General features: G+C 43.4%; 2 protein-coding genes across 2 annotated transcripts in view; one reads left to right on the forward strand and one right to left on the reverse strand.

The window, feature by feature from the left end:
* LOC110257980 (antigen WC1.1-like) overlaps nucleotides 1-4,830 on the forward strand; it is a 29,300-nt gene extending 24,470 nt beyond the window's left edge. Inside the window, exons 8-15 of the mRNA XM_084956802.1 lie at nucleotides 421-462; nucleotides 554-868; nucleotides 1,095-1,127; nucleotides 1,521-1,658; nucleotides 2,069-2,164; nucleotides 2,370-2,453; nucleotides 3,467-3,613; nucleotides 4,634-4,830. Of these exons, the coding sequence (XP_084812928.1) occupies nucleotides 421-462; nucleotides 554-868; nucleotides 1,095-1,127; nucleotides 1,521-1,658; nucleotides 2,069-2,164; nucleotides 2,370-2,453; nucleotides 3,467-3,613; nucleotides 4,634-4,782 (1,004 nt within the window). The 3' untranslated portion in view covers nucleotides 4,783-4,830. The remainder of the gene's footprint in view (nucleotides 1-420; nucleotides 463-553; nucleotides 869-1,094; nucleotides 1,128-1,520; nucleotides 1,659-2,068; nucleotides 2,165-2,369; nucleotides 2,454-3,466; nucleotides 3,614-4,633) is intronic.
* Nucleotides 4,831-13,795: 8,965 nt separating this feature from the next.
* LOC110258535 (antigen WC1.1) overlaps nucleotides 13,796-25,677 on the reverse strand; it is a 29,420-nt gene continuing 17,538 nt past the window's right edge. Inside the window, exons 5-14 of the mRNA XM_084956810.1 lie at nucleotides 24,317-24,409; nucleotides 23,921-24,235; nucleotides 22,824-23,138; nucleotides 18,929-18,970; nucleotides 18,514-18,837; nucleotides 17,549-17,680; nucleotides 17,042-17,116; nucleotides 16,687-16,773; nucleotides 15,639-15,785; nucleotides 13,796-14,514 (exon numbers count right to left, since the gene is read on the reverse strand). Of these exons, the coding sequence (XP_084812936.1) occupies nucleotides 14,369-14,514; nucleotides 15,639-15,785; nucleotides 16,687-16,773; nucleotides 17,042-17,116; nucleotides 17,549-17,680; nucleotides 18,514-18,837; nucleotides 18,929-18,970; nucleotides 22,824-23,138; nucleotides 23,921-24,235; nucleotides 24,317-24,409 (1,676 nt within the window). The 3' untranslated portion in view covers nucleotides 13,796-14,368. The remainder of the gene's footprint in view (nucleotides 14,515-15,638; nucleotides 15,786-16,686; nucleotides 16,774-17,041; nucleotides 17,117-17,548; nucleotides 17,681-18,513; nucleotides 18,838-18,928; nucleotides 18,971-22,823; nucleotides 23,139-23,920; nucleotides 24,236-24,316; nucleotides 24,410-25,677) is intronic.

The following is a 25,677-nucleotide window of genomic DNA, read 5'->3' on the forward strand; positions in this document are numbered from 1 at the left end:
CACTGGATTTTGTTTGTTCAGTAAATATTTATCAAACCCACACCACTGTATTTAAAGGAGTTCTCCATACATATTGAATGTGGGCATCCAATGTGCACAGTCTTGAAAAACAAAGTGAATAAGATTTGAAAAGTCTTTCCACTAGTAGAGCTTTCATGGGAGGTGTAAGTGTGTGTGTAGATATATTTGTAGGTGTCTATATGTGCATTTGTTCTGGGATATGGAGACTGATAAACCAGTAAATAAAAAAATATTTCAGCTTATGAAGGATCAAGTGAAAGTCTGAGCCCATTAGATTATGAAGCCTGTGTTTTCATTTGTCATTTGCACTGAGCCAAATGTCATAGATAACTTTGTTTGGGGGACAAGACAACCCCAGCTGTCCCTGACTCAGGACGTCCCTCTCCTTCGCTTCTGCAGGAAGGAGACCCAAGAGCTGTCCAGCTGCTGCGCCCTGCACAGGTATGTCAGCCCCTCCAGCCTCCCCTGTGCCTCCCAGGGGCTCCCTCCTTCCCACCAGGGGCAGTCACAGGAGGGGCTGCTGCCTTTTCAGACAAAGAGAAGCTGCGACTCAGGGGAGGAAACAGCCTGTGCTCAGGGCGAGTGGAGGTGTGGCACAGCGGCTCCTGGGGCACAGTGTGTGATGACTCCTGGAGCCTGGCAGAGGCCGAGGTGGTGTGTCAGCAGCTGGGCTGTGGCCATGCCCTGGAAGCCCTGCGGGATGCGGCATTTGGCCCTGGAAGTGGGAGCATCTGGCTGGACGAGGTGCAGTGCAGGGGCAGGGAGTCCTCCCTGTGGGACTGTGCTGCGGGGCCCTGGGGGCAGAGCGACTGCAAGCACGAGGAGGACGCTGGAGTGAGATGCTCTGGTGAGTGGAGGACCAGCTGAGGGGCTAGGACTGAAGGACATGAAAGTTTGTGTCCCGAAACCTTCTCTGGAGTAATCAGTTGTTTGGCGCTCTGGCTCCAGGAGAGGTTACTGCCTGATCTCCTGGAACCTGAAACAGTTCAATGTGCCAGGGATGGTAAGAGTAACCCTATGGCTTTCTCAGGCCAACTCAATATAATGATGTATTCTTTTTCACTTCTCTCCAGGCGAGAGGACAACAGTTCCCCCGACTCGTGGAAGTAAGTGGTTCTGTGGCTCTGAGCCATGTGTTAGAGGAGACTCCCATATTTTCAAGGAACTCCACTGTACATGTATTTTTGAGCAAATTTCCGTGTCAGTCAGAAAAGCCTAAAGATCAGATGTTTATATTCCTACTAAGTAGTGGCAGCTGTAATGTCCAGAGCTTCACCAGCTTTAATTGAACAAAAACCCTTCAGAAGCAGATCCAGAAGACAGTTGGCACAGCTCAGGCAAGGACCTGGATCAGTCTCACCTTGGGGATCAGACAGACCCATTGTATCTGAGTGGTGACTTCAGTCTTGAGGATTCAGAAGATGACTGGGATAAGGAGGAATTTGGGTGTTCTTCTGGTCTTATAATCCTCCTGAAACCTCATGGCCCTCTGTCCTCAGGCACCACTGCAGGCTCAGCTCCTGTCCTTGGCCTCTTCTCCCTTCCTGGGATCCTCTGTATCATACTGGGGGCCCTTCTCTTCCTGGTCCTCGTTATCCTGGGGATTCAGCTACACAGATGGAGAGCAGAGCACCAAGGTAGGCTGTAGGGATGCTAAATGATCTGGAAAGTAGTGGGAAAGGTATTGATCCAGGTGTGACATCAAGAAAAATACACAAGTATTGGTCTCCATCCTCATTATCTGTCACAATTCCAACTTTTCTAAAATAGACAGAAAAGCTTTGAAAGGATGAATCAAGCCCTGGCCCTGGACTGAATGTCAAATCTCTCAACAATTATAACTTCCTACGTGAACAGGAAGGAGAAATTTCAGTAGAAATTGAGTGTGGAATGTGTGGGATGAAGGTCAGGGTCGGGAAACCCAGTTCTGTTTTAGAAGGCTGATAAAAGAGCCCCGGCACCCCAGAAGAGTTTCCCCAAGTGCATTGGGTCTGTTGGTGAAGGGAACATCTCCAGGGACAGCCTCTAAACTCTTGCTGCTTCCCAGCCTTATCTGCTTTTGAAGATGCTGTCGATGAAGGCTTGTACCAGGAGATTGATGACCTCATAAAACCAGAGAAGGAGGACCTACTGGACAGCCCAGGTGTGTCCCATGCCCTCTGCTCTCTCCATGAGCTAGCTGTGTGTTACCTGTAGCAAGCACAAACCCAAACACTAGCTCAAACTCACACAAGTTGCAAGCCCTTCTCTACAAGGACAAAGCCTCAATATTTCCTCTAAACGATGACGCTGGGCTTCCTGCTATGGGAAATGTTTCTGTTTGTCTGTGATGTTTTTCTCCCTACCAGCAAGCCTGTCTGATGACTCAGTGACTCGGCTGCCATATTACACAGGGGACACTGAGGAGGATGGAGACCCTGAATATGCTCCAGGTAGTAGAGATAGGCCTTCCCTTGGATGGAGGGCATGAGGAGGGGTAATCTTATCTGAGGGAACCCTCCTGTGATTAGAATAGGAAGGATCTCTTCTCACCAGTCCATGATTGCCCACTGTGGACCTCAGTTCTCTGTAGCCACAACTTCTTCTCAGATACAGCCATCATCTAATGTATTAAAGATCCAAAGTCCATGTTTTTTAAACAAAATAAGACTCCACATGGATAAGCTCAAATTTCTCTAGCTAAAGAGAACATTTGTGACCTATGCTTGGACAGAGCAGTACTATGCTATCTGAATTATTTCATGGAGTTTGTGCATATTGAGACAAAACTATTTTTTAAGCCAAACCAAATAATTCTCACTTATTTGAGACAAAACTATTAATATTGATAAGACCTGGAATATATGGAGTGATTGATGCCTGTAGTTATCCACTACTAGAACCTCTTCCTCACAAGGAACCTGAGAAAAGAGCATGTCCCCACCTGGATCTTCTCCAGAGTGTAAAGATGGGTAACTCATGGAGATTAGATTCAACCAAGGACCAGAAGGGTTTGAAACCCAGGCATCCAGAAATTGGGACTGTGGGATATCCTGTCTCTGAGTGACTGATGTCCAGGCTTCCTCTTCCTACCAGCCCTGTTGACTCCCAAAGCTTCAGAAGGCACAGGGACCCCTCATTCTCTTGGTCCAGATTCATCCTCCCCAGTCACTGATGTACACATAAAATATGTGACAACTCTGTGTCATATGCTTGAAAATAGTACCTGAAACTCATGGCACAATAGCTTTTGTTGATGCTTTACAGTGTGAGATGCCATGTTAGAAAACTGCGATTGGCCATGATATATTGAAATATTTTGAAGATTTAAATGATTTCTGAGAACAAGGAGATCAAATAGATGCCTTTGGCACAACCCTGGAATATGGTATCTATATTTATCATCTATTAGAGTCTCTGCATCAGAAGGGGCTTAGGACATCCCTTAGTCCAGCTCTGTCCTTAGAGCCTCGGGGAGAGCATGTCAATGCCACAGGAAATGGTTACGATGATGTTGAAGAGTTACCTGTTCCTGAAATTCCTTTCTCTCCTGGGAGGAGTGAGAATTATTTTTCCACAGAGGATGGAGGTGGTGACAGGTATTCCCAGACAGGTGAGTGGACAGCTCGGTAGGCTGACTTCCTTATCATGGAGGAGATTACTTTTGGCTCATCAATAGTCTGTTTTTACTTACTGTCAGGGTCTCAGTACACACCTATCCCCAGATAAGATCAGCTCTGCCTCACCCTTGTTACATTGTAGCTCATCTCATCTTCTGAGAAGTGTGTTCTCTGTGTCTGTGTCCACCATCAGTTGGATGTGGACAGGTCTGTATGGTTGCAGAGGCTTTCCTCCTATTTTCATACCCCAAACTGATGAATGTTCTGACAGCAAGTTTTGCGGTTCTTTCGTATTGTGAGAAGTACTCTGGAAAGTTCTTTTTTTGATGGTAATTTTTTTAATTGAAGTATACTTTCTCTGGAAAGTTTGTAAATAGGAGTGTCAGTAAAATTTAAGATCTGTAAAAATTTGTTTTGGAAACATTAAACCCAATGTTTAGTGATGATATTTCTCACTCTTTGAGCAGAATTGGCAATGAAAGAGACATAAAATCTCAGCCCTCCAGGGAAACCAAGACACAATTTTCTCTCACTCTTTCAATTGACAAATGAAGACCCTCATCCCCCAGGACAAGGCTTTCTGCTTCTGGGTGAACATGTGGTCCTTGGGGAGCAGGGGTTTTGGAATTTGGTTGAGCTGTCCCCCTTTGGCATCTGACACAGGAAGCAAGTTGCTCTCATCAATACTTATAGGTCAGGCTTGATCTTTTATCAAGGTGCTGAGCAGGGGGCAACTGAGGCACTCTAGTTGGTCATCTCCTGCCTCCATTCCTTATGAAATCAGAGCAGACTGGTGTGGAACAGGCATGCCTGTCTCCTTTCCAACTGGCAAGGTCAAGACAAGACTTTGCATGAGTAGCTGAGAGTGTATGAAGTAGCTTCATCTAGCCTTTCAGAAAAGTGCTGTGTTTCCACAGATATTCTGTAGTCAGTTTGACTAGTCTCCTTCCACCATAGGACTACATCCAGTCTTCTTGTCACCACTCAAACTGGGATTCTCCTTATTGTTTCAGGCATCTCTCTGCAGTCTCCTAGAGAAGCTGTCAACTCTAGCATGGAAGAGAAAGAATCCTCATTGGTCCTGAGACGAGAAGATCCTGGGTATGACGATGTTGATCTTAGCATCATGTCGTGCCACTTTTTGAAGCAAGAGACACTTTGAAGAAACGTCCACAATATTGTTTCTCAAATAAATGAGAGTTTTGTTTTCGTCCTGACTCTAGAGTTTTTACATACGGCACTAATTAAAGAAATTGTTCGTAATGAACACTCTTGAGCTTCACAGACAAAAGTTGTTCTCTTAAGAATCTTGGGGTATTCACCACCGCTGACCTTGGAAAATCATCTTCAAATATACCCCTTTCTCCAAGTGAAACCTCACTTGAGAATCAGTGTTATTCACCTCCCCCACAGACTTCAGTCTTGCCTTCCCTTAGGTACAGAGAAATTCGTGCTTTCTGAAGTAACATTAAACTCTGAAATCTGGTCCTGAACTAGGTGTTTACTCTTAGAGCAAGAAACTCAAAAAAAGCCTAACAATATTTCAAAATATCACACCTATCCTCCACTGAAACCTAGGAGTGAGGTTCAAAGTGAATTGGGTTGATCAGATAGAGGGAAATGGTCGTTGCCCTTCTAATTTTATCAAATTTTTGTATAATAATAATAACACCAAAAACCTGCTGCTACCTAACAATACCTTTTACTCTAACTGCCCTCTGTCTTTTCTAGTTTTTCGACAATATCCTAAATCTCTGCCCTTTCTATCAAATTGCACCTTCTATTCTTTGTAACTTCTGTCATTTCCCATCCTTTCCATTAGTATGTATTTTCCATTCCCTTCTCTGGCTCTTTGTGTGGAGCTACTCAACACCTCTAAACCCCCATTCGTGTAAAAATTTTAAGTGGTTGTGTTTACTTTGAACTCTTCCCACCCCAAACTATCCTCACATATTTCCTAGAGTTGTATCAAGACTGAGAGATAGCTGGGGAGCCAGGGACGAATAAGCCAAACAATGCTATTCTCCTTCCCCAAACCATTCTCAGACTCAAGTTTACCAAAATCAACCATTTATAACAATTATCTGAATCAAGAGACATAACTAGTCAATCACCTGGAAAGAACTCCAAGAGTTCAACGGCCACACTATAAGGTAAGTACGTTTTGTTTTGAAGGAACCGTCTCTTTTCCAGAGTGGCTCTATTCCCACCAGCAATATAGGAGAGATCTAGTTTCTCTGCATCTTCATCAGGATTTGGTATGACCACTACTGTTTAGTAAAGCAGCTCTAATGGGTGCATTGACTCAGTCTATGCCTTTTAATTAGAGGGTTTGGTCCACTTACACCTGATGTAATGATAATATAAGTGGATTGAGTTCTACCATTTTACCCTTTCCCTCCTGTTTCTTTTGGTCCTCTTGTTCTACTTTCTTTTAAGTAATTGAATACATGCAACATTCTGCTTTAATTCCTCTGTTAGCCTTTTAGATGTATTCCCTAGCATTTTTTTTAGCAGTTATTCTAGGCATTGTAACATGCACCATTATGTCCTGAGTCTCCTCTAGCTTCTACCTAAATTAAGTTCCTGTGAAGTATCTTCAAATTGTTGTGATTTACTTTTTTAATTACTCAATGAATTTTATTACATTTATAGTTGTACAATGATCATCACACCCTGATTTTATAGCATTTCCATCCCCAAACCCCCAGCGCATCCCCCCACTCCCCCCAACCGGTCTCCCTTGGAAACCGTAAGCTTTTCAGAGTCTGTGAGTCAGTGTCTGTTCTGCAAAGAGGTTCATTGTGTCCTTTTTTGAAGAGTCCACATGTAAGTGATAGCATTTGATGGTGCTGTCTCATTGTCTGACTGACTTCACTTAGCATGATAATTTCTAGGTCCCTCCATGTTGCTGCAAATGCTGTTATTTCTCTCCTTTTACTGGCTGAGTAATATCCCATTGTGTATATGTACCATGTCTTCTTTATCCACTCCTCTGTCAATGGACATTTAGGTTGTTTCCATGTCTTGACTGTTGTATATAGTGCTGCAATGAACATTGCAGCTCATGTACCTTTTCAAGTCATGGTTTTCTCTGGATCAAAGGGTAATTCTATTTTTAGTTTTCTGAGGAATCTTCATACTGTTTTCCACAGTGGTTACACCAGTTTACATTCCCACCAACAGTGTAATAGCGTTTCCTTTTCTCCACACCCTCTGCAGCATTTATTGTTTGTAGACTTTTTGATGATGGCCATTCTGGCCGGTGGTACCTCATAGAGGGTTGGATTTGCATTTCTCTAATTATGGGTGATGTTGAACATCTTTTCATGTGTTTTTTGGCCATCTATATGTCTTCTTCGGAAAATTGTCTGTTTAGATCTTCTGCCCATTTTTTGATGGGGTTGCGGTTGTTTTGTTGTTGTTGTTATTGAGCTTCAGAAGGTGTTTCAAATTTTGGAGTTTAATCCCTTGTCAGTTGCTTCATTTGCAAAGATTTTCTCCCATTCTGTGAGTTGTCTTTTTGTTTTGTTTAGTGTTTCCTTTTCTGTGCAGAAACTTTTAAATTTAATTACGTCCCATTTGTTTATTTTTGTTTTTATTGTCATTACTCTAGGAGGTAGATCTGAGAAAATATTGCTGTGTTTATGTCGGAGAGCATTTTGCCTACGTTTTCCACTAAGCGTTTTATATTTAGGTCTTGAATCCATTTTGAGTTCATTTTTGTGCATGGTGTTAGGAAGGGTTCTACCTTCATTCTTTTCCATGTGGCTGTCCAGTCTTCCAAGCACCACTTATTGAAGGGACTGTCTTTTCTCCATTGGATGTTCCTGCCTCCTTTTTCATAGGTTAGTTGACTGTAGGTGCGTGGGTTTAATTCTGGGCTTTCTATCCTATTCCACTGATCTATATTTCTGTCTTTGTGCCCGTACCACATGGTTTTGATGACTGTAGCTTTGTAGTATAATCTGAAGTCAGGGAGCCTGATTCCTCCAGCTCCAGTTTTCTTTCTCAGGATGGCTTTGGCTGTTCTGGGTCCTTCGTGCTTCCAAACAAACTTTAAGATATGTTGTCCTAGTTCTGTGAAATATGTCCTTGGTACTTTGATAGGGATTGCATTGAATCTGTAGATGGCCTTGGGTAGTAGAGTCATTTTGATAATATTGACTCTTCCAATCCAAGAGCATGGTATAGCTTTCTATCTGTTTGTGTCATCTTTGATTGACTTCTTCAGTATCTTACTAACTTCGGCGTACAGGTCTTTTGTCTCTTTAGGTGGGTTTATTCCTAAGCATTTTATTCTTGTTGATGTGATGGTAAATGGGGTTGTTTCCCTAATTTCTCATTCTGCTCTTTCGTTGTTAGTATGTAGAAATACAGCCGATTTCTCTGTATTAATTTTGTTTCCTATGACTTTGCCAAGTTCATGGAAGAGCTCTAACAGTTTTCTGGTGGAGTCTTTAGGATTCTCTAGGTATGCTATCATGTCATCTGCAAATAGTGATAGTTTTACTTCTTCCTTTCCAATTTGGATTCCAATTGTCTCTTTTTCTCCTCTGATTGCTGTGGCTGGGGCTGCCAAAACTATGTTGAATAGTAGCAGCAAGAGCGGACATCCTTGTCTTGTTCCCTATCTCAACAGGAATTCTTTCAGCTTTTCACCATTGAGGATGTTGTTAGCTCTGGGTTTGTCATATATGCCTTTATTATGTCGAGGTAGCTTCCATCTATGCCCACATGCTGAAGGCGTTCTATCAGAAATGGGTGTTGGATTTTGTCAAAGGCTTTTTCTGCATCTATTGAGAGGATCATATGGTTTTTATTCTTCAGTTTGTTAATGTGGGGAATCACACTGATTGATTGGCTGATATTGAAGAATCCTTACATCCCTGGGATAAACCCCACTTATCATAAGGTACAATCCTTTTAATGTATTGTTGGATTTGGTTTGCTGGTATTTTGTTGAGGATTTTTGCATCTATGTTCTCTCAGGGACATTGGCCTGTAATTTTCGTTTTTTGTGGTATCTTTGTCTGGTTTTGGTAGCAAGGTGATAGTGACCTCATGGAATGACTTTGGGAGTGTTCCTTCCTCAATAGTTCCAAACTATTGTTTGGAATGTTTCAGAAGGAGAGGTGTTAGGTCTTCTCTAAATGTTTGATAGAATTCGCCTGTGAAGCCATCTGGTCCTGGACTTTTATTTGTTGGTAGTTTTTTCATCACCGTTTCAATTTCAGTACTTGTGATTTGTCCATTCATCTTTTCTATTTCATCTTGGTTTAGTCCTGGAAGATGGTACTTTTCTAGGAATTTGTCCTTTTCTTCTATGTCGTCCGTTTTATTGGCATATACTTGCATATAGTAGTCTCTTTTGATCCTTTGCATTTCTGTGGTGTCTGTTGTACCTTCTCCTTTTTCATTTCTAATTTTATTGATTTGAGTCCTCTCTCTTGTTTTCTTCTTAAGTCTGGCTAAGGTTTTTTTTTTTTTTAATCAATTTTGTTGATCTTTTCAAAGAACCAGCTTTTGTTTCACTGATCCTTTCTACGGTTTTTTTGTTTCTGTTTCATTGATTTCTGCTCTGATCTATATGATTTCTTTCCTTCTGCTAACTTTCAGTCTTCTCTGTTCTTCTCTCTCTAGGTGCTTTAGATGAAAGTTAGGTGGTTTATTTGAGCTTTCTTGTTTCCTGAGGTGGGTTTGAATTGCTGTACACTTCCCTCTTAGAACTGCTTTTGCCGCATCCCATAGGTTTTGGAGTGTTTTGTCTTTCTTGTCATTTGCTTCTAGGTATTTTTTAATTTCCCCTCTGATTTCTTCAGTGATGCATTGGTTGTTTAGTAGCATGTTGTTCAGTCTCCACGTGTTTGTGTTTTTTGCAGTTTTTTTCTTTTTGTTGATTTCCAGTCATATAGCATTGTGGTCAGAAAAGATGCTTGATATGATTTCAATTTTCTTAAAGTTACTGAGATGGGATCGATGTGATCAATCCTAGAGAAATTTCCATGTGCATTTGAGAAGACTGTGTATTCTGTTGCTTTTGGATAGACTGTCCTATAAATATCTATTAAGTCCATCTGGTCTAATGCTTCATTTAGGGCCCTTTTTCCTTGTTGATTTTCTGTCTGGATGATCTGTCTATTACTGTAAGTGGGGTGTAAAGATCCCCCACTATGACTGTGTTATTGTCAATTTCTCCTTTTAAGGTTGTTTGCTGTTGCCTTATATATTAAGGTGATCCTATGTTGAGTGCATATAGATTTACAATTGGTGCATATTCTTCCTGGATTGATCCTTTGATCATTATGTACTGTTCTTCTTTGTCTCTTATAATATTCTTTATTTTAAGGTCTATTTAGTCTGATATAAATATTGCTACTCCAGCTTTTTTAAAATATATATCTGTTTGCATGGAATATTTTCTTCCGGCCTCTCACGTTCCTATTTGTATGTGTCCCTAGAAGTGAAGTGGGTCACCTGAAGACAGCATATACATGGGCCTGTTTTTGTATCCATTCAGCCAGTCTATGTCTTTTGGTTAGGGCATTTAGTCTATTTGCATTTAAGGTAATTATTGATATGTATGTTCTTATTGCCTGTTTATTAACTGTTTTGGATTTGTTTTGCTTGCGCTTTTTTCTTCCCTTTCTTTCTGTTCTCTCCTCTTGTGGTTTGATAACTATCTTTAGTGTTGTATTTGAGTTGATTTTTCTCATTTGTGTGTATCAGTTGTAGATTTTTGGTTTGCAGTTCCCTCAAGTTTTGATATAGGAGCTATATGTACATACGAGATTGTTTTAAGTTGTTGGTCTCTTAAGTGCAAGTGCATCCCCAGTGTCCTGCATTCGTACCCTCCTTTCCTCATGATTTCTGGTTTTGGTCGCATATTTGTGCATGGGTGATTTCCTACATTTCCTGTGCATATGCCTTTACTGGTGATCCTTGTCATTTGAGGTGTTTTTGTTTCTGGTTGTAGCCTTTTCTTTTCTGCCAAGAGAAGTTCCTTTAGTATTTGTTGTAAAGCTGGTTTAAGGTTTCTGAATTCTCTTAGCTTTTGCTTGTCTGTAAAGCTTTTGACTTCTCCTTCAAATCTGAATGAAAGCCTGGCTGGGGAAAGTAATCTGGGTTGGAGGTTTTTTCCTTTCATCACTTTAAGTATATCATGCCACTCCCTCTGGCCTACAGAGATTCTGCTGAAAAATCTGCTGACAAACTTATTGGGGTTTCCTTGTGTGTTATTTGTTTCTTTTCCCTAGCTGCTTTTGGTATTTTCTCTTTGTCTGTAATCTTTTTTTTTTTTTTTTTTTCAATTTTATTTTCCCACTGTACAGCAAGGGGGTCAGGTTATCCTTAGATGTATACATTGCAATTACAGTTTTTCCCCCCACCCTTTCTTCTGTTGCAACATGAGTACCTAGACATAGTTCTCAATGCTATTCAGCAGGATCTCCTTGTAAATCTATTCTAGGTTGTGTCTGATAAGCCCAAGCTCCCGATCCCTCCCACTCCCTCCCCCTCCCTTTGATCTTGGTCAGTTTGATTAAGATCTCTCTCAGGGCGTTCCTCCTTGGGTTTATTTTACATGGTACTTGTTGCTTCCTGGATTTCAGCAAGTGCTTCCTTTCCCATGTTAAGGACATTTTTGGCTATTGTCTCTTCAAATATTTTTTCTGTCCTTTTCGCTCTCTCTTCTCCTTCTGGCACCACTATAGTACAGTTATTGGTGCATTTAACATCGTCCCAGATTTCCCGTAGATTGTCTTCAGTTCTTTTCAGTCTTTTTTCTCTTTTCTGTTCTGCATCAGTAGTTTCCACTAGGCTGTCCTCCCCCTCACTTATTTGTTCTACTGCCACCTGTAGTCTGCTGTTGCTTGCTTCTAATGAATTTTTCATTTCCGTTATTTTATGTTGCATCTCTGCTTGCTTACGTTTTCAATCTCCTATTTCTCTGCTCACCATTTGCTGTAAATTATCAATCTTCGCCTCCAGTCTATTTCCAATGTCCTGCATCATCTTCACTATTATCGTTCTAAAGGCTTTTTCCTGGAGGCTGATACTCTCCAGATCACTTAGCTGTCTTTCTGTTTTGTTTCGTTTTTCCTTGCTCCCTTACCTGAGTTATAGCTTTCTGCATTTTCATTTTTTAGGTTTTTGGTGTGATCTCCTTTTTGCAGACAATAGAGTTGTAGCCTCTCTTCCTTCTGATGTCTGCCCCGATTGTGGCTAAAGATGGTAAGGGTGGCTTGCTCTAGTCTTCCTGATGGGAAGGTGGATCTGATTCTTATCCCTCTGGTGGGTGGGCCTTTGTCTCCTGGTGAGATTAGAGGCAGCCTGATTACTGATGGGTGGGGCTGTGATCCCACCTGGATGATCCTTTGGCCTGGGCCTTCTCAGCACTGATGGGTCAAGCCAGATTTTCCCAAAATGTCCACTTCTAGAGGAACACACACTGATGAAATATTCCAGAAACATCTCCTCCCATCTTCTTCCCCCACAGCAAGCCACAGACACCCCCCATTTTCCCAGGAGATCCTCCAAGCACTGCAGTGAGGTCCAACCCAGATTCCTATGGAGTCCCTGGGACCCAGGGCACATGAAAAACCGTGTGCCTCTTTCAAGAATGAGGTCTCTGTTTCCCCCAGTCCCATGGAGCTCCTGCGCACACGCCCCACTGGCCTTCAACGCCAGATTCTCCAGGGGCTCTTGCTCCCAATGCCAGATCCCAGGCATGGGGACCTGATATGGGGCTCAGTACTCTCACTCCTGTAGGTGAGTCTCCGTGATACAGGTACTTTTCTGTCCGTGGACTGCCCACCCGGTGGGCATGGGGTTGCTTATGTGATTTCTATTTCTTCCTAGAGTTCATTGGTGTTATCTTTGTCAGACATGATCAAACCCAAGTTTGCCATTTCCAGAATCCCCAACCATGATTTTCAATTGCTGTTCCTTTAGATCCACTTACTCTCTCAAAGCTACAGCAGTAAACAAGTAAAGGCATTAGCATTCAATAAAGTCTGGAGTTTCCGAGCTTCTTATACCCTGAATTTACATAAATGTGGCAAGATGTGCCTCCTTTAGCTTCACAAAAACTCAATTCATCCTTCTAAATACTTAAGAAAATTCATGCAAAACGGAGATTCTCAAATATGGACACAAAAGAGAGAGCAATTAAATCAAAAACCTCTACTGAATAACCATTTATGTTGCTGCAAAGAGAACACTAAGACCCACCAAGAATCATTGAAGAGTTGGATAAAGACTATGATTAGGAGTTCCCGTCATGGCGCAGTGATTAACGAATCCGACTAGGAACCATGAGGTTGTGGGTTCAATCCCTGGCCTTGCTCAGGGGGATAAGGATCCAGCGTTGCCGTGACCTGTGGTATAGGTTGCAGACTCGACTTGGGTCCCACGTTGCTGTGGCTCTGGTGTAGGCCGGTGGCTACAGCTCCGATTGGACCCCTAGCCTGGGAACCTCCATATGCCACTGGAGCGGCCCTATAAATGGCAAAAGACAAAAAAAAAAAAACAGAAAGACTATGATTAACAGCAACACATCAGCTGTATGAATGTCTATATCAATAGCATGGCTCTTCTTCTAAGGACAAGTTTGAAATACAAGTTTATGTTTTCTGATCAAAGACTATCCTTAGTTAATTCAATAACTTCCATTCTCCATATAAGACAGGGGCCTTATGTACCAGATAGACTATCCTTAGTCCAAATTCAAACATCACTCTCACTCTTTCATTAACAACTCAGAAACTACGAGTATTACAGCAATAGATCAGGGATCAAGGATATTTGGTGAACAATCATAAACAAATCCCAGAAGGACAGCTGTGAATGATATTATAGTAGGACCTAGCCAGATTTCTTAAAGAAGATCAAATTGGTAGAACATACGTGTGAGCAGCATTTTCCTGCCTTCAACTTGCAGTGAAGAGATAGAGGAGCTGATATAATTCACTTGGAAGGCTATATAATTGGACAACAAATAACAGTGTCTCAAAGAAACAGGAAGAAGTGATGGAGAAGAAAGACTGTATATAAAGATTTGATAACCAACTAGACATGAGAGAAGAGTGACGAGGAGTCTGTATGGCCACAAGGAATAAACAGAAAAAGTAACCTGAGGACGTAGAGACGGAAAAGGAATAGGCAGGTGTGTAGAATTTGATGTTTTATTTGATGTTTTATTTTTAATTTTATTCCATTTTTTATGTATTTCTTAGGCAGGACAAGGAAAGCTGTATCCATTCTCTCCCATGCGCCAACCTCCAACCTTCAGCTTTGAAAATCACACGCTAGTTTGGTGCCTCTCAAGGAAGAGGCTCAGACTAGTTCAGATGAATCTTCAGGGTTACTTACGTCTTTCTCCATGAGCCCATCTTGTCAGGAATGAGGGTGTGAATTTGGACCAAGTTTAGAGTCTCTTGTCTAAGTAAGAGTGACCTGGAGCATCTGTGAGCCTGGGCACAGACATGACTTGAACAGCATTTGGGGGAGATGAGAAAACAGGGCAGTTCACTCACCTTGCCATTTCCTTTGAGAGAACATAGCAATTTGGGATCAATTCACTGAATGCATTTGACATGATGCATTAAATTACCAACAAAGGGAAAAGTACTTTACTCAGAACATTTTACTTTGAGCAGTTTCATTCTAATACAATTATACATCAGCAAAACACTGTTGAAATACAAGCCATTTGAGTATCTGAGTCTTCATCTCATATCATTACAACATCATGGGAAAGCCACCGTGGAGGTGCCAGGGGGACTTAGTTCAACGTCATCATACTCAGGGTCCCCCTTTTCCCTCTGGAGAAGCAAGGGGTTATCTTCTCCTTTCCCAGGATCAGCCGTCTCTCTAGGGAAGTTCAGAGAAGAGCCTGAAATAGTCCAGAGAAGTTTGCTTAGAACCGACACTCAGGGACAGGACAGTGTCCTGTGGTGGAAGCAAGTCTAGCAGGTGGTGATGGCAAAGCATCCTTGGGGACCCAGTAATGCTCAGAGAGGCTCAGACTAATACGTATGAGTTACAGGACGGATGCATCGGGGCTGTCCTATGGGGATCCAACTCATCTGGGTCTCTGGGGCCTCAGTTTACTGTGAAACTTGGCACCACAGGACAGGTCATCTGTGCCCAGGAGCTCTGTGAAGACCTGTTTCCTGGCTTAGACAATCAGCAAGGAGATGGCCCATGAAGGGAAAAATCTCTAGAAGGACTTGAAAACTTTGCTCACAATTGACAGGTCTACCCTGACAAGGACAGGAAGACAGGAAACCACATCTAGAGAAATCTCAGCTCCTCACTGACGATCCAACTCTGCCCTTGGTGGTCTTGACTTGTGTTCCCAGCTGCCCACCAAAACAACCACAGGCTGCTTTCATAGCTGCCCCTTCCCCGGGAATTGTATGGACCTCAGAAGGAGAAATACCCTTCTCTAGAGAAGGAGTGGATTCACTTGGACATTACAGTCTCCGGAGCAAAATAGCCCTAACCCGCCCACAAATCTGAGTCTAAAATCCACCACCAAGGGCTTTATTTTCTAAGGACACAATACAGCATAGACGTTATACCTACTTGGGCTGACATGTGGTCACAGTGCATCTTAAAGTATAAAAATGCTTCACAAATTTCAATATTAAAAGATCTTCTTAAACCTCTAACTGCATTTCATTCATGAGACAACCCCCCCCCCCCCAAAAAAATGTTACCTGAACATGTGTTCCATGTTTGGATTTGGTAAACATAGTCAATTAATCTATAAGTCTTAATGCAAGAACATCGAGGATAAAGCTATGAAGACATTGATGCCCAGTATACAAAGTGATTCCTCCCTCCCAACAAGTCTGACAGCATTACACAAAGGAATGTGGTGGAGGTGATGCTGTCAAGCAGAGGAGGTCATCCAAATTTTGATTCTCCAGGATGGATTGGTATTGAGGAGCTCACATTCATCCTTACGAGACAGAGACCAAAGATGACAGGAGATCAGTCAACCCCACTCACCTGTCTGAGAGGCCCGCATCCCACTCTCCTCTTCTGGAGGCACTTCCCTGGTGCCCTTCGGAGAGGCAGCAGGAGCCCCAGGCACGGGTACCTCTTCAGCATCATCATAACCCTCACTGGGGGCATCAATCCCCTGGGCTGAGGGTTCTAAGGGCATACAGGGGGGTCAGATGAGAGCACAGTAAGTGGGTTTGCCTGGGAAATACTGAAAGTCCATTCTGACCTAGCGTCTCTGACCTGATAAATACAAGCACCATCCACTCATTCACTTCTTCTTTTTATTTCTATTTTTCCTTTTTTTTTTCTTTTAGGGCCACACCTGTGGCATATGGAAGTTCCCAGGCTAGGGGTTGAATAGGAGTGGCAGCTGCTGGCCTACACCACAGCCACAGCAACACCCCTTCCTTAACCCACCAAGTGAGGCCAGGGATCAAACCTGCATCCTCATGAGTACTAGTAGGGTTCATTATCTGATGTATTCCAATGGAAACACCCACCATTCACTTCTTCTTTCAACAGGTTTCTTTTCAAGGCCATAACTTTTATTGTAATGTGCCCATAAAGCAGAAAAATCTGTTGGATTTTTTTCTTGATTAAAACCGCCTGTTTCAAAGTAGCTAGTACATGAATGAGCTCTACTAAAATGTTTTGTCAAATTATGTTTTCCTGATGTTGCTATGTAAGATAATGGCTGCCTGGGAGTTCTCCTGTAGCACAGCAGGTTAAAGATCCAGCATCGTTGCTGCAGTCAGTGGCTTGGGTCACTCCCGTGGTGCAAGTTTGATCCCAGGAACTTCCACAGGTCAAGGACACAGCCAAAAGCAAACAATGTGTGCTTGTTGTGACTGAATGAGGACGGTTTTTGGACACAGAGAGCTCAGCCCCTACAAGAGACTTCACAAAACAGCCAGAGAAGGGGAGGCTGGACCCCATCTGGAGACAAGAGGTCCCCTAATCCCAGTCAAAGGAGGACTGTTCCCCTTGGGGCCCATCCTTCAGGCGGAATTTCCCTGCCCCCAACACCCAGCCCAGGCACAGCCTCCTCTACCATCTGGAGCAGATTTGGAGTCTCTGCTCTCTTCACCTTCCCCGGTGTAATACGGCAGTTTCGTCACTGAGTCATCTGACAGGAACCCTAAGGTGGAGAAAATCATCATAAAGGAACAGAACAGACCTTCCCACTCCCATAGGAGCCTCAAGGCTGAGAGGAAATGCTGGGACAGGCTTGGTTCCTGGAATGTGAAGGGAGCTAAGAACACACAGGTGCTCTGGAGAGCCCCATCTTGCTGCCTTTGAGGCACAGGGCCGCCTCCGTGAGCCTGGGGCAGATGTGGGGTCTGCGGTTGATGAGAAGACTAGGCTGACCACCAGGGGTCCCAGGAGGGCAAGGCAGAGACACACACCTGTGCTTCCCAGCAGATCTTCCTTTGGTATTCCAAGGTTATCAATCTCCTCATACACGGCCTCATCGACAGCACCTTTGTAATCAGATAAGACTGAGAACATTACCAGGAGATCAGACATTACTACTCTTGACACCCTCAACCAGCAGGCTACCTCTCCATCTCCCCGATGCTCACACATGGAAACACCTTAGGGCTGTTGTGAATTCTGTATAGTTCACACCTCAGGAAACATGTCGGCACCTCTGCCCTTGCCTGACCCTAAATCCACATCTCAGTCCTGACTCTCTCTTCTCTCACACAAGAGACCATGACTTATGTGTGCTCACGCCCCAATCCTAGGAACCTCTGTCTATTCAGCCCTTAGAGTTTAGCATGGAGCAGATGGAGTTTTGCAGACTAATGGGGTAAAAACAGAGAACTCACCGATTTTTCCCCTCTTCACACTCAGCCCCATTTACCGCCTCCACATACTCTCCCTGTTACCCAGTTCTCTCAACAGCCCACCTCTGTGCTTTGCCCTCCATCTGAGCAGCTGAGCCACCAGGATGATGAGGACCAGGAGGAGAAGGGCCCCCAGGATGAAGCAGAGGATCTCAGGCAGGGAGAAGATGCCAGGATTTAAGTCTGGTCTGGTCCCTAAGAAGAACAAGGCAAGAGGGTTTGGACAAGGTCATGGGCACAGGGAAACTCCCTGCTAGCATTTCCACAGAGCTCTGGACAATGAAGTCCCAGCCTCTGACACAACTAAACCCACTGTGACTGGGCTCCATCAGTGTCCTATCCTGAGATAATTGGCTGTGATTATCCTGGTTCTTCCCTGCTGAGACAGCCTCTGAGTACCAGGCTCATGATTTCATCCCTTCCCCTTGGGCTTCACGAGTCCAGAGCATCAAACAAGTCCTCGGACTGGCACCTTGCTGTTGAGGAGGAACACTCATGGGCAGGTAGGAAAGCCTTAGAACCCACAGCTCAGCAACCAGCCCTCCTTGACCAGGTGCATGAGAAATTTCTGGCCCCACGGAAATTTCCCCCATGGAAATTCCCCAAGGAAAATGTCTGCTCCCTCCCCACCAGCCAGTGGCTCCTCAGTATCTTTTCTCTTACGAGTTGACTAATTTTGCCAGAGAGTCTACAGAATAGGTCCCAAGAATCTGAATATCCTCCTCTATCCATGGGTGTTTCTGTGTGCCTACTCTAGTGGGGAGAAATATAATTCTTTAACCTAGAGAAAAAGAAAAGTAGGAGTTTGGAGCACAGGACGCAGGGTAGCCCGTTTTCCCTCCCTGAGTCCTGAAGTCACCCCTCAGTTACCAAAACCTGCTGAGTCCTCCCAGCTCCCCCTCTCCCAGGTCCAGAGCTACAGCACCAAGATGCTTTCTGAACAATCTCCCCATCAAACCCCTGCCATGCCCATGGACCCATCATTGCCCCAACTCACCCAAACTGGATCCCTAGCCCCCCACACTCACCAGAGCACCTCACTCCAGCGTCCTCCTCATGCTTGCAGTCGCTCTGCCCCCAGGGCCCCGCAGCACAGTCCCACAGGGAGGACTCCCTGCCCCTGCACTGCACCTCGTCCAGCCAGATGCTCCCACTTCCAGGGCCAAATGCCGCATCCCGCAGGGCTTCCAGGGCATGGCCACAGCCCAGCTGCTGACACACCACCTCGGCCTCTGCCAGGCTCCAGGAGTCATCACACACTGTGCCCCAGGAGCCACTGTGCCACACCTCCACTCGCCCTGAGCAGTTGTTCCCTGAGGTGTCTCCTCCCCTGAGTCGCAGCTTCTCTTTGTCTGAAAAGGCAGCAGCCCCTCCTGTCACTGCCCCTGGTGGGAAGGAGGGAGCCCCTGGGAGGCACAGGGGAGGCTGGAGGGCCTGACATACCTGTGCAGGGCGCAGCAGCTGGACAGCTCTTGGGTCTCCTTTCTGTAGAAGCAAATGATGCCTTGTCACTTACACATGCCACAGGCATAGCCAAAAACAAAAACAGCAACAAAAATGGGGATCCTTTTTTTTTTTTTTTTAAGGAATGGAACTCGTAGAATTTAGAGAAAGACAGATAAGAGGACAAAAAGCTAGGTTGTAAGTATCCATAAAACTCAAATAAATGTATTGAAAACTCTGTATTAGGAGGACTCATGTGTCTTTTTCAATGAAAGGTCTGTACAGGTGTATGTCCAGGAGTGGGATTGCTGGATCATGTGGTAGTTCTATATTTAGTTTTCTGAGGTAGTTTCATTCTGTTTTCCATAGTGGTTATAGCACTTTACATTCCCACCAACAGTGTAGGAGGGTTCCCTTTTCGGCACACCCTCTCTGGCATTAGCTATTTGTAAACTTATTAATTATTAATTATAGACATTCTGACCGGTGTGAGCTGGTAACTTACCGGAGTTCTGATCTGCACTTTTCTAATAATTAGTGACACTGAGCATTTTTTCATGTGCCTGGTGGCCCTCGCTATGTCTTCTTTGAAGAAATGGCTATTTAGGATTTCAGCCCATTTTTCAACTGGATTGTTTGTTTGCTTTTTTTTTTTTTTTTGCTGTTGAGTTTTATGAGTTGTTTGTATATTCTGGAGATCAAGCCCTTGTCAGTTGCATCATTTGAAAGCGTTTTCCTCCCATTCAATACATTGTCAGAATGAGAAAGGCAAATACCAAATGATATCACTTAAATCTGGAATTGAATATATGACACAAATGACCCTACCTACAGAAAGGAAACAAACTCATGGACATGGAGAACAGACTTGTGGTTACCAAGGGGCAGGGGGAGGGAGAGGGAGGGACTGGGAATTTAGGGTTACTAGTTGCAAAAGATTGCATTTGGAGTGGATAAGCAAAGAGATCCTGCTGTAACACAGGGAACTATACCCAATCTCTTGTGACGGAACATGAAGGAGAGTAATGTGAAAAAAAGAATATATATATATATATATATGTATGTGTATATATATATATATATATATATATGTATAAAACTGGGTCACTTCTTTGGCCAGCAGAAATTGACAGAACATTGTAAATCAACTATAATAATTTTTTTTAAAAAGACATAGATTTTTTAAAAAAGTATGACCGAAAATGAACCCATATAAAAGTATCAAAGGAAAGAAAATAGATATAAATTCAAAGCAATGAGAGAAAACAGATATATACACAGTATTTGTCATAAAAATATCAGAATTGGCATATCCTTTCCATATCATCCTATCAAACTCCTACCATAAGCAGCAAGACATCCCTGAAAACAATGTTAGGAACTCTTTTGGGTGCTTGCTCATGTTCAGAACTGGAGACCTCACTACTTTTCAATTCATTGTATTTGATTTTAGAAAATCTTCATCAGTAACAGGTCTTTCATTTAATATCCCTTCAACTTTCCACAGGAACCAGGAAAAGGGATTAAGGGAGGGAGGCAAGGAAGGGAGTGAGCTTCTGCCTTTGAAATATCTTTTCCCACCCTCTCCCTCTGCTGTGGATTTCAGGCAACACCTAGCATACCTTATATTGTCAAGGGTGTACCTGAATGGGGTGTGTGTGTGTGTGTGTGTGTGTCTGTGTGTGTCTGTGTGTGTGTGTGTGTCTGAGAGAGAGAGGGAAAGGAGAAAGAGGCAGGGAAAAAACTGAACAAAGGGAAAATACTGTGAAACTTCAAAAGAAGGAAGGAAGGAAATGATGGAGGAAAGGAAGAAAAGAGAAAGAAACCAAGAGCAAAACAACTGCCATCCTTATTTCAGACTTTAAATGTCTTAGGATGAGACTTGTGGGCTTTGTAAACTTACTGACCCTGCAGTTCCTATATGAGTTCGCTTTAGTTAACAGTTAGGTTATTTGAAAAATCCAGAATTTTCTATCTAGACATGAAAGTGATTGGAAAAAGTTAGCCACTAGTCCTAGAAAGTAATTTCACAATATATATTAAAGCCTGTGTGTCTATGTACATGTGTATGTATGTACCCTTTGATCTAATAATATAAACATTGGGAGTAATCCTAAGTAATAAACTCAGCAACATAGAGAGATACATGTATCAAAGGCTTACTACAAAATTGTTTGTGGAGGGGAAAAAATTAAAAACAATTAAACTACCAATAAGTAGGCAAATCGTAACATGAACTGGAGTGCCAACCTGTCATGAATAAACTATTATGCCATTGTCCTACAAATGAGTTAGATCTCTCTGGAGGAATGTCCATGATATTTTGTTAAGTGATGAAAAGTGAATTTGACAATAATGTGTATGACATAATCCCAATCTTGTAAATATAAAAAAGCTGCACCATCAACATAAGCTCTTTTATGGGTACATGTGTTTGGATATGTTTATGTGAAAACGGAGGAATTTGAAAAATGACAATATCAGTCCATTAATCTGGTTTACATCAGGAGGATATGAACGGACAAGAGGTCATGGGATGGGCTTCATTTCTTACTACATTCTCTATGTCCTCGCTGTTTACAGTGAGTATAAAGTCTTTGCCATTTAGATGAAAGAGAAAGGAACTAGTGTCTCTAAGCATAAAACAGGGCGGTGGAAAGGACACAACTTCCCTAGTGCCAAGCGCGGTACAAACCAGCAGGAGGAATTGTGGCAGATTCAGGGAAAAGACAGACAGACAGGTGGGAACTTAAGGGAAGGAGGGCTGGCCATCCTTTCACGGTTTCAGTGTTCCTTTACTTGGCAGTATTGTTCTTTCCCTGGGAGATCACCACAAGGGTGAGGTTCCCTTACACTACTGTACTGAGGGTGAACATGAACCTGTCTCCTTGGAATCTCCATCCTTTATCAGGGTCCTGTACCCAGAGCAGCTCTGCTGAGTCTCCTCCCTCTTCGTTGGGAAAGTCTTGGGGTCAACAATTAGGGTACATTGACTGTGCCATTTCTGATGATTCACCTGATTACAGACTCCCTGTGATGTGGTTTCCAATTGTTTTTGCACTGGATACACAGTCAACCCACCTCCTTGGTATTTTTCACATAAACTGTTGTCAGTCCAGGTTTCTTTACTTATTTTTTTTTGAAACAGTATTGGAACACGTGGATTAAAGAATCATGATCCAAGATTTCTTTTGTAAACTTTCCTTAAAATAGACACATGCACCTGTATGTTCATTGCAGCAATAGTCACAAAAGCCAAGACATGGAAACAACCCAAATGTCCATTGACAGATGATTGGATTAGGAAGATGTGGTATATACACAATGGAATACTACACAGCCATAGAAAAGAACAAAATAATGCCATTTGCAGCAACATGGATGGAACTAGAGACTCTCATACTGAGTGAAGTAAGTCAGAAAGAGAAAGACAAATACCATATGATATCACTTATATCTGGAGTCTAATATATGGCACAAATGAACCTTTCCACAGAAAAGAAAATCATGGACTTGGAGAACAGATTTGTGGTTCCCAAGGGGGACGGGGAGGGAGTTGGATGGATTGGGAGCTTGGGGTTAATAGATGCCGACTATTGCCTTTGGAATGGATTAGCAATGAGATCCTGCTGTGTAGCCCTCGGAACCATGTCTAGTCATTTATGGTGGAGCATGATAATGTGAGAAAAAATAATGTATACATGTATGTGTAACTGGGTCACCATTTGTACAGTAGGAAAAAAATGTATTGGGGAAATAAAAAAACTAAATTAAATTTTAAAAATTCCTTTTGTAGACTTGCCTTAAACTCATCACTTATGTTTGAAAATATAAAATCTCACTAACAACATACTACAGGGTTCAGACAGACACACAGAAACGGACAGTAAGTTACCTGCACAAGAGACATAGGCTTCCTCCTTTGGAGAACACGAAATGTACTTCCAAGGGTCAGAATGACACTCCCAGAGAGAGCGATCAGTTTTCTGACACTGGATTCTATCCACCCACCAGGGTCTAGAACCTTCCCTAAAAGCCACTGAAGAGTTGAGGGTTCCACTGTCCCCACAGCCAAGCTGCCTGCAGATCATGGACAAGGTGAGGTCTTCCATGGGGCTGCGGCAGACACCGCCCCAGGTCCCGTTGTAGAAAACTTCCAGCCACCCGGCACACTCCTGGTCCTCGCTCACCACCCTGAGGGCCAGGGACTCTGCAATGGAAAGGGGGGACCACGACACAGTGAGCCCTCCACGCAAAGCTCGGGGTTTTCTTCTCTCCCAGAAATTGTGAACACTCATCCCCAACCAGCTGAGGAGATGCCCACTGGGAGACAAGACTGAACTCTGTCCCTCTTTTATATGACTTTATCCACATCTGTCTGTCCTTCTATTTCTACCACAGTGATGTAGTGAAATATGAACTGAGAAGAAGACCATCCTGGGCACCTGCAGGAGTGGGCACTGAATCCTGCTTCCTGACAAAACCTCTAAAATCTATGTGAAAGGGGTAGAGACAGTGGAGTGGCAGATAGAATGATTGACCCCCAGAGACGCCCGCATCCCAATCCCTGGAACCTGTGAATATGTTCCCTTACTTTTCAAACAGGACTTTATAGATATCATTATGATCAGGACTTTGGGGTGGGGAAATTAACCTGGATATCATGAATTAACCAAGTAAACTAATCTAATCACATCCTTAGACCTACTATCCTACTATCCTTTAAATGGGAATATTATTCCTGACTGTGATAAGAGGGAGGTAAGACTTGGAAGAATGGTAGAGGAGGGAATACTCTCTGCCTGAAGAAAAAAAGAGAGGGAGCTCCAGACAGGATCAAGTGAAAACATCTACTTCACATCTGCTACAAAAACTGGCTCCCTAGGAGGAAGCATCCTCCTCTGGCCCTTTCAGCACTATCCTTCAGGGCTCAGACTCCCACCTCCAGAACCTGCCCCCCTCTCCCGCCAGTGGACAATTTGCAGCAAGGACCTGAGCAGATGACCCCTGCGTCTTCCTTGTGTCTGCAGTCGTGCCGCCCCCAGCCCCCGAAAGGGCACTGCCACACGTGGGGCTCCTTTCCTGTGCAGTTCACCTCATCCAGCCAGATGTGGCCTGAGCCCGCCCCAAAGTGAGCAGACCCTGGGGCACTGAGGGCATCTCCACAGCCCAGCTGCCTGCACACCACATGTGCATCGTCCAGGTCCCAGCTGTCATCACAGACGGTGCCCCAGGAGCCCTGGTGAAGGATCTCCACTCTCCCTGAGCAGTAACTCCCTCCATCCACCAGGCGCAGCTGTCTGCTGTCTGAGGAGAGAGAGCCAGAAAAAAAGGTGGGGCATTTACACAGGGAAGGGGAAGGGTTTTCTGGTCCTGTACGACCCCTACCTGAGCAGCTGGCGGCGCTCTCCTCTGAGGCTGCAGAGCCTGCTGGTTCAGACAGGGAGTCATTGCACTGAGGCAGCACCTGGGTCTGGTTTCCTACAGAAACAGCAATGAACAGAGGGTTGGTGTGGTCGAAGAATGAGAAATTGAATTACGCTAAATAATAACCTAGTGATGGGGTCTAAAATGAAAACTGTAACTTAGCAGTTATCATAACCTTAGAGTTCACCTTCTTCTCCATGAAGGTTGTGCTTCTGACAATGCCAAAATTTCTGTTTTAAGCCAAGAATTTCACTAAGAATGAGTTTACAAAAGGGAGAAAATATTAATACTGTTGATAGTGTTGCAGAGCTACCAAGGCTGTGAGAATTTCTAGATCCATGCCCTAAGTCTCTGAAAAGCTCATCTGAGATTTTGCCAGACTCACAGGGCTCGGGGAACACAAAGCATAATTCAGGCTGGCCAAGGGAGAGGAGCCCTGTTAACCAGAACCCTTGGATCACTGAAGGAAGAGTGAACTAAAATTAGGCTATTCTTCACAAGGATGGATGCCCAGCTTATAATTACTTTGCTTCCTTCTAAATAAGGTGATCACCCCCTAAAGCAGGTGCCTGGAGGAAGCAAAATAAGATTCCTTTTGGAGGATCTCTACAATGTTTTATCTACAGTGTCTGTCTATTAAAACCACTTGGGCATAAAAGAGAAGAAATTTGAGGAGATTTTATGAGGAAGAAAGTATTAAAAAAGAAATTTACCACACATCCATCTATTGGAGTTACCTGACAGGGAATTTAAATGACCAGGAATATAATGTTTAAGGAATGAAACAAGGCAGTATTTTGGTAGAGAAATGACAACAAAGAATCTAATAAAATATTCTAGGACTGAAAAAGTCAATATTTGAAATGAGACCTCAAAGGATGAGAATAACAGCCCATTAGATCAGCAGAAGGTAAAAGTTGTTAAATGGAAGCTCAGAAGAAAGTACACAGTAGAGGGAGTTCCTGTTGTGGTTCATCAAGTTACAAACCCAACTAGTATCCATGAAGATGCAAGTTCGATCCCTGGCCTTGCTAATTGGGTTAAGGATCCTTTGCTGCTGTGGGCTGTAGGGTAGGCAGAAGGCACAACTCAGATCCTGTGTCACTGTGGCTGTGGGCTGCAGCTCCATTTCCACCCCTAGCCTGGAAACTTCCATATGCCACAGGTGTGACCTTAAAAAAAAAAAAAAAAATGGAATAAAAGTATGTAGGTGCCCTAAAAAGTAAAAAAGAAAAAAAGTACACAGAACAGAGAACAGAAATACAAAACTGGGAAATATGAAAAAAATAATAAAGATCTTGAAAAATTCTAGCATTCATACA

This window comes from Sus scrofa, chromosome 5 (genome assembly GCF_054392235.1).
Source record: "Sus scrofa isolate SSC_HxYL_T2T_F1_AM1 chromosome 5, Sscrofa_HxYL_maternal_Yorkshire_Landrace_v2.0, whole genome shotgun sequence".
Lineage (NCBI taxonomy): Eukaryota > Metazoa > Chordata > Mammalia > Artiodactyla > Suidae > Sus > Sus scrofa.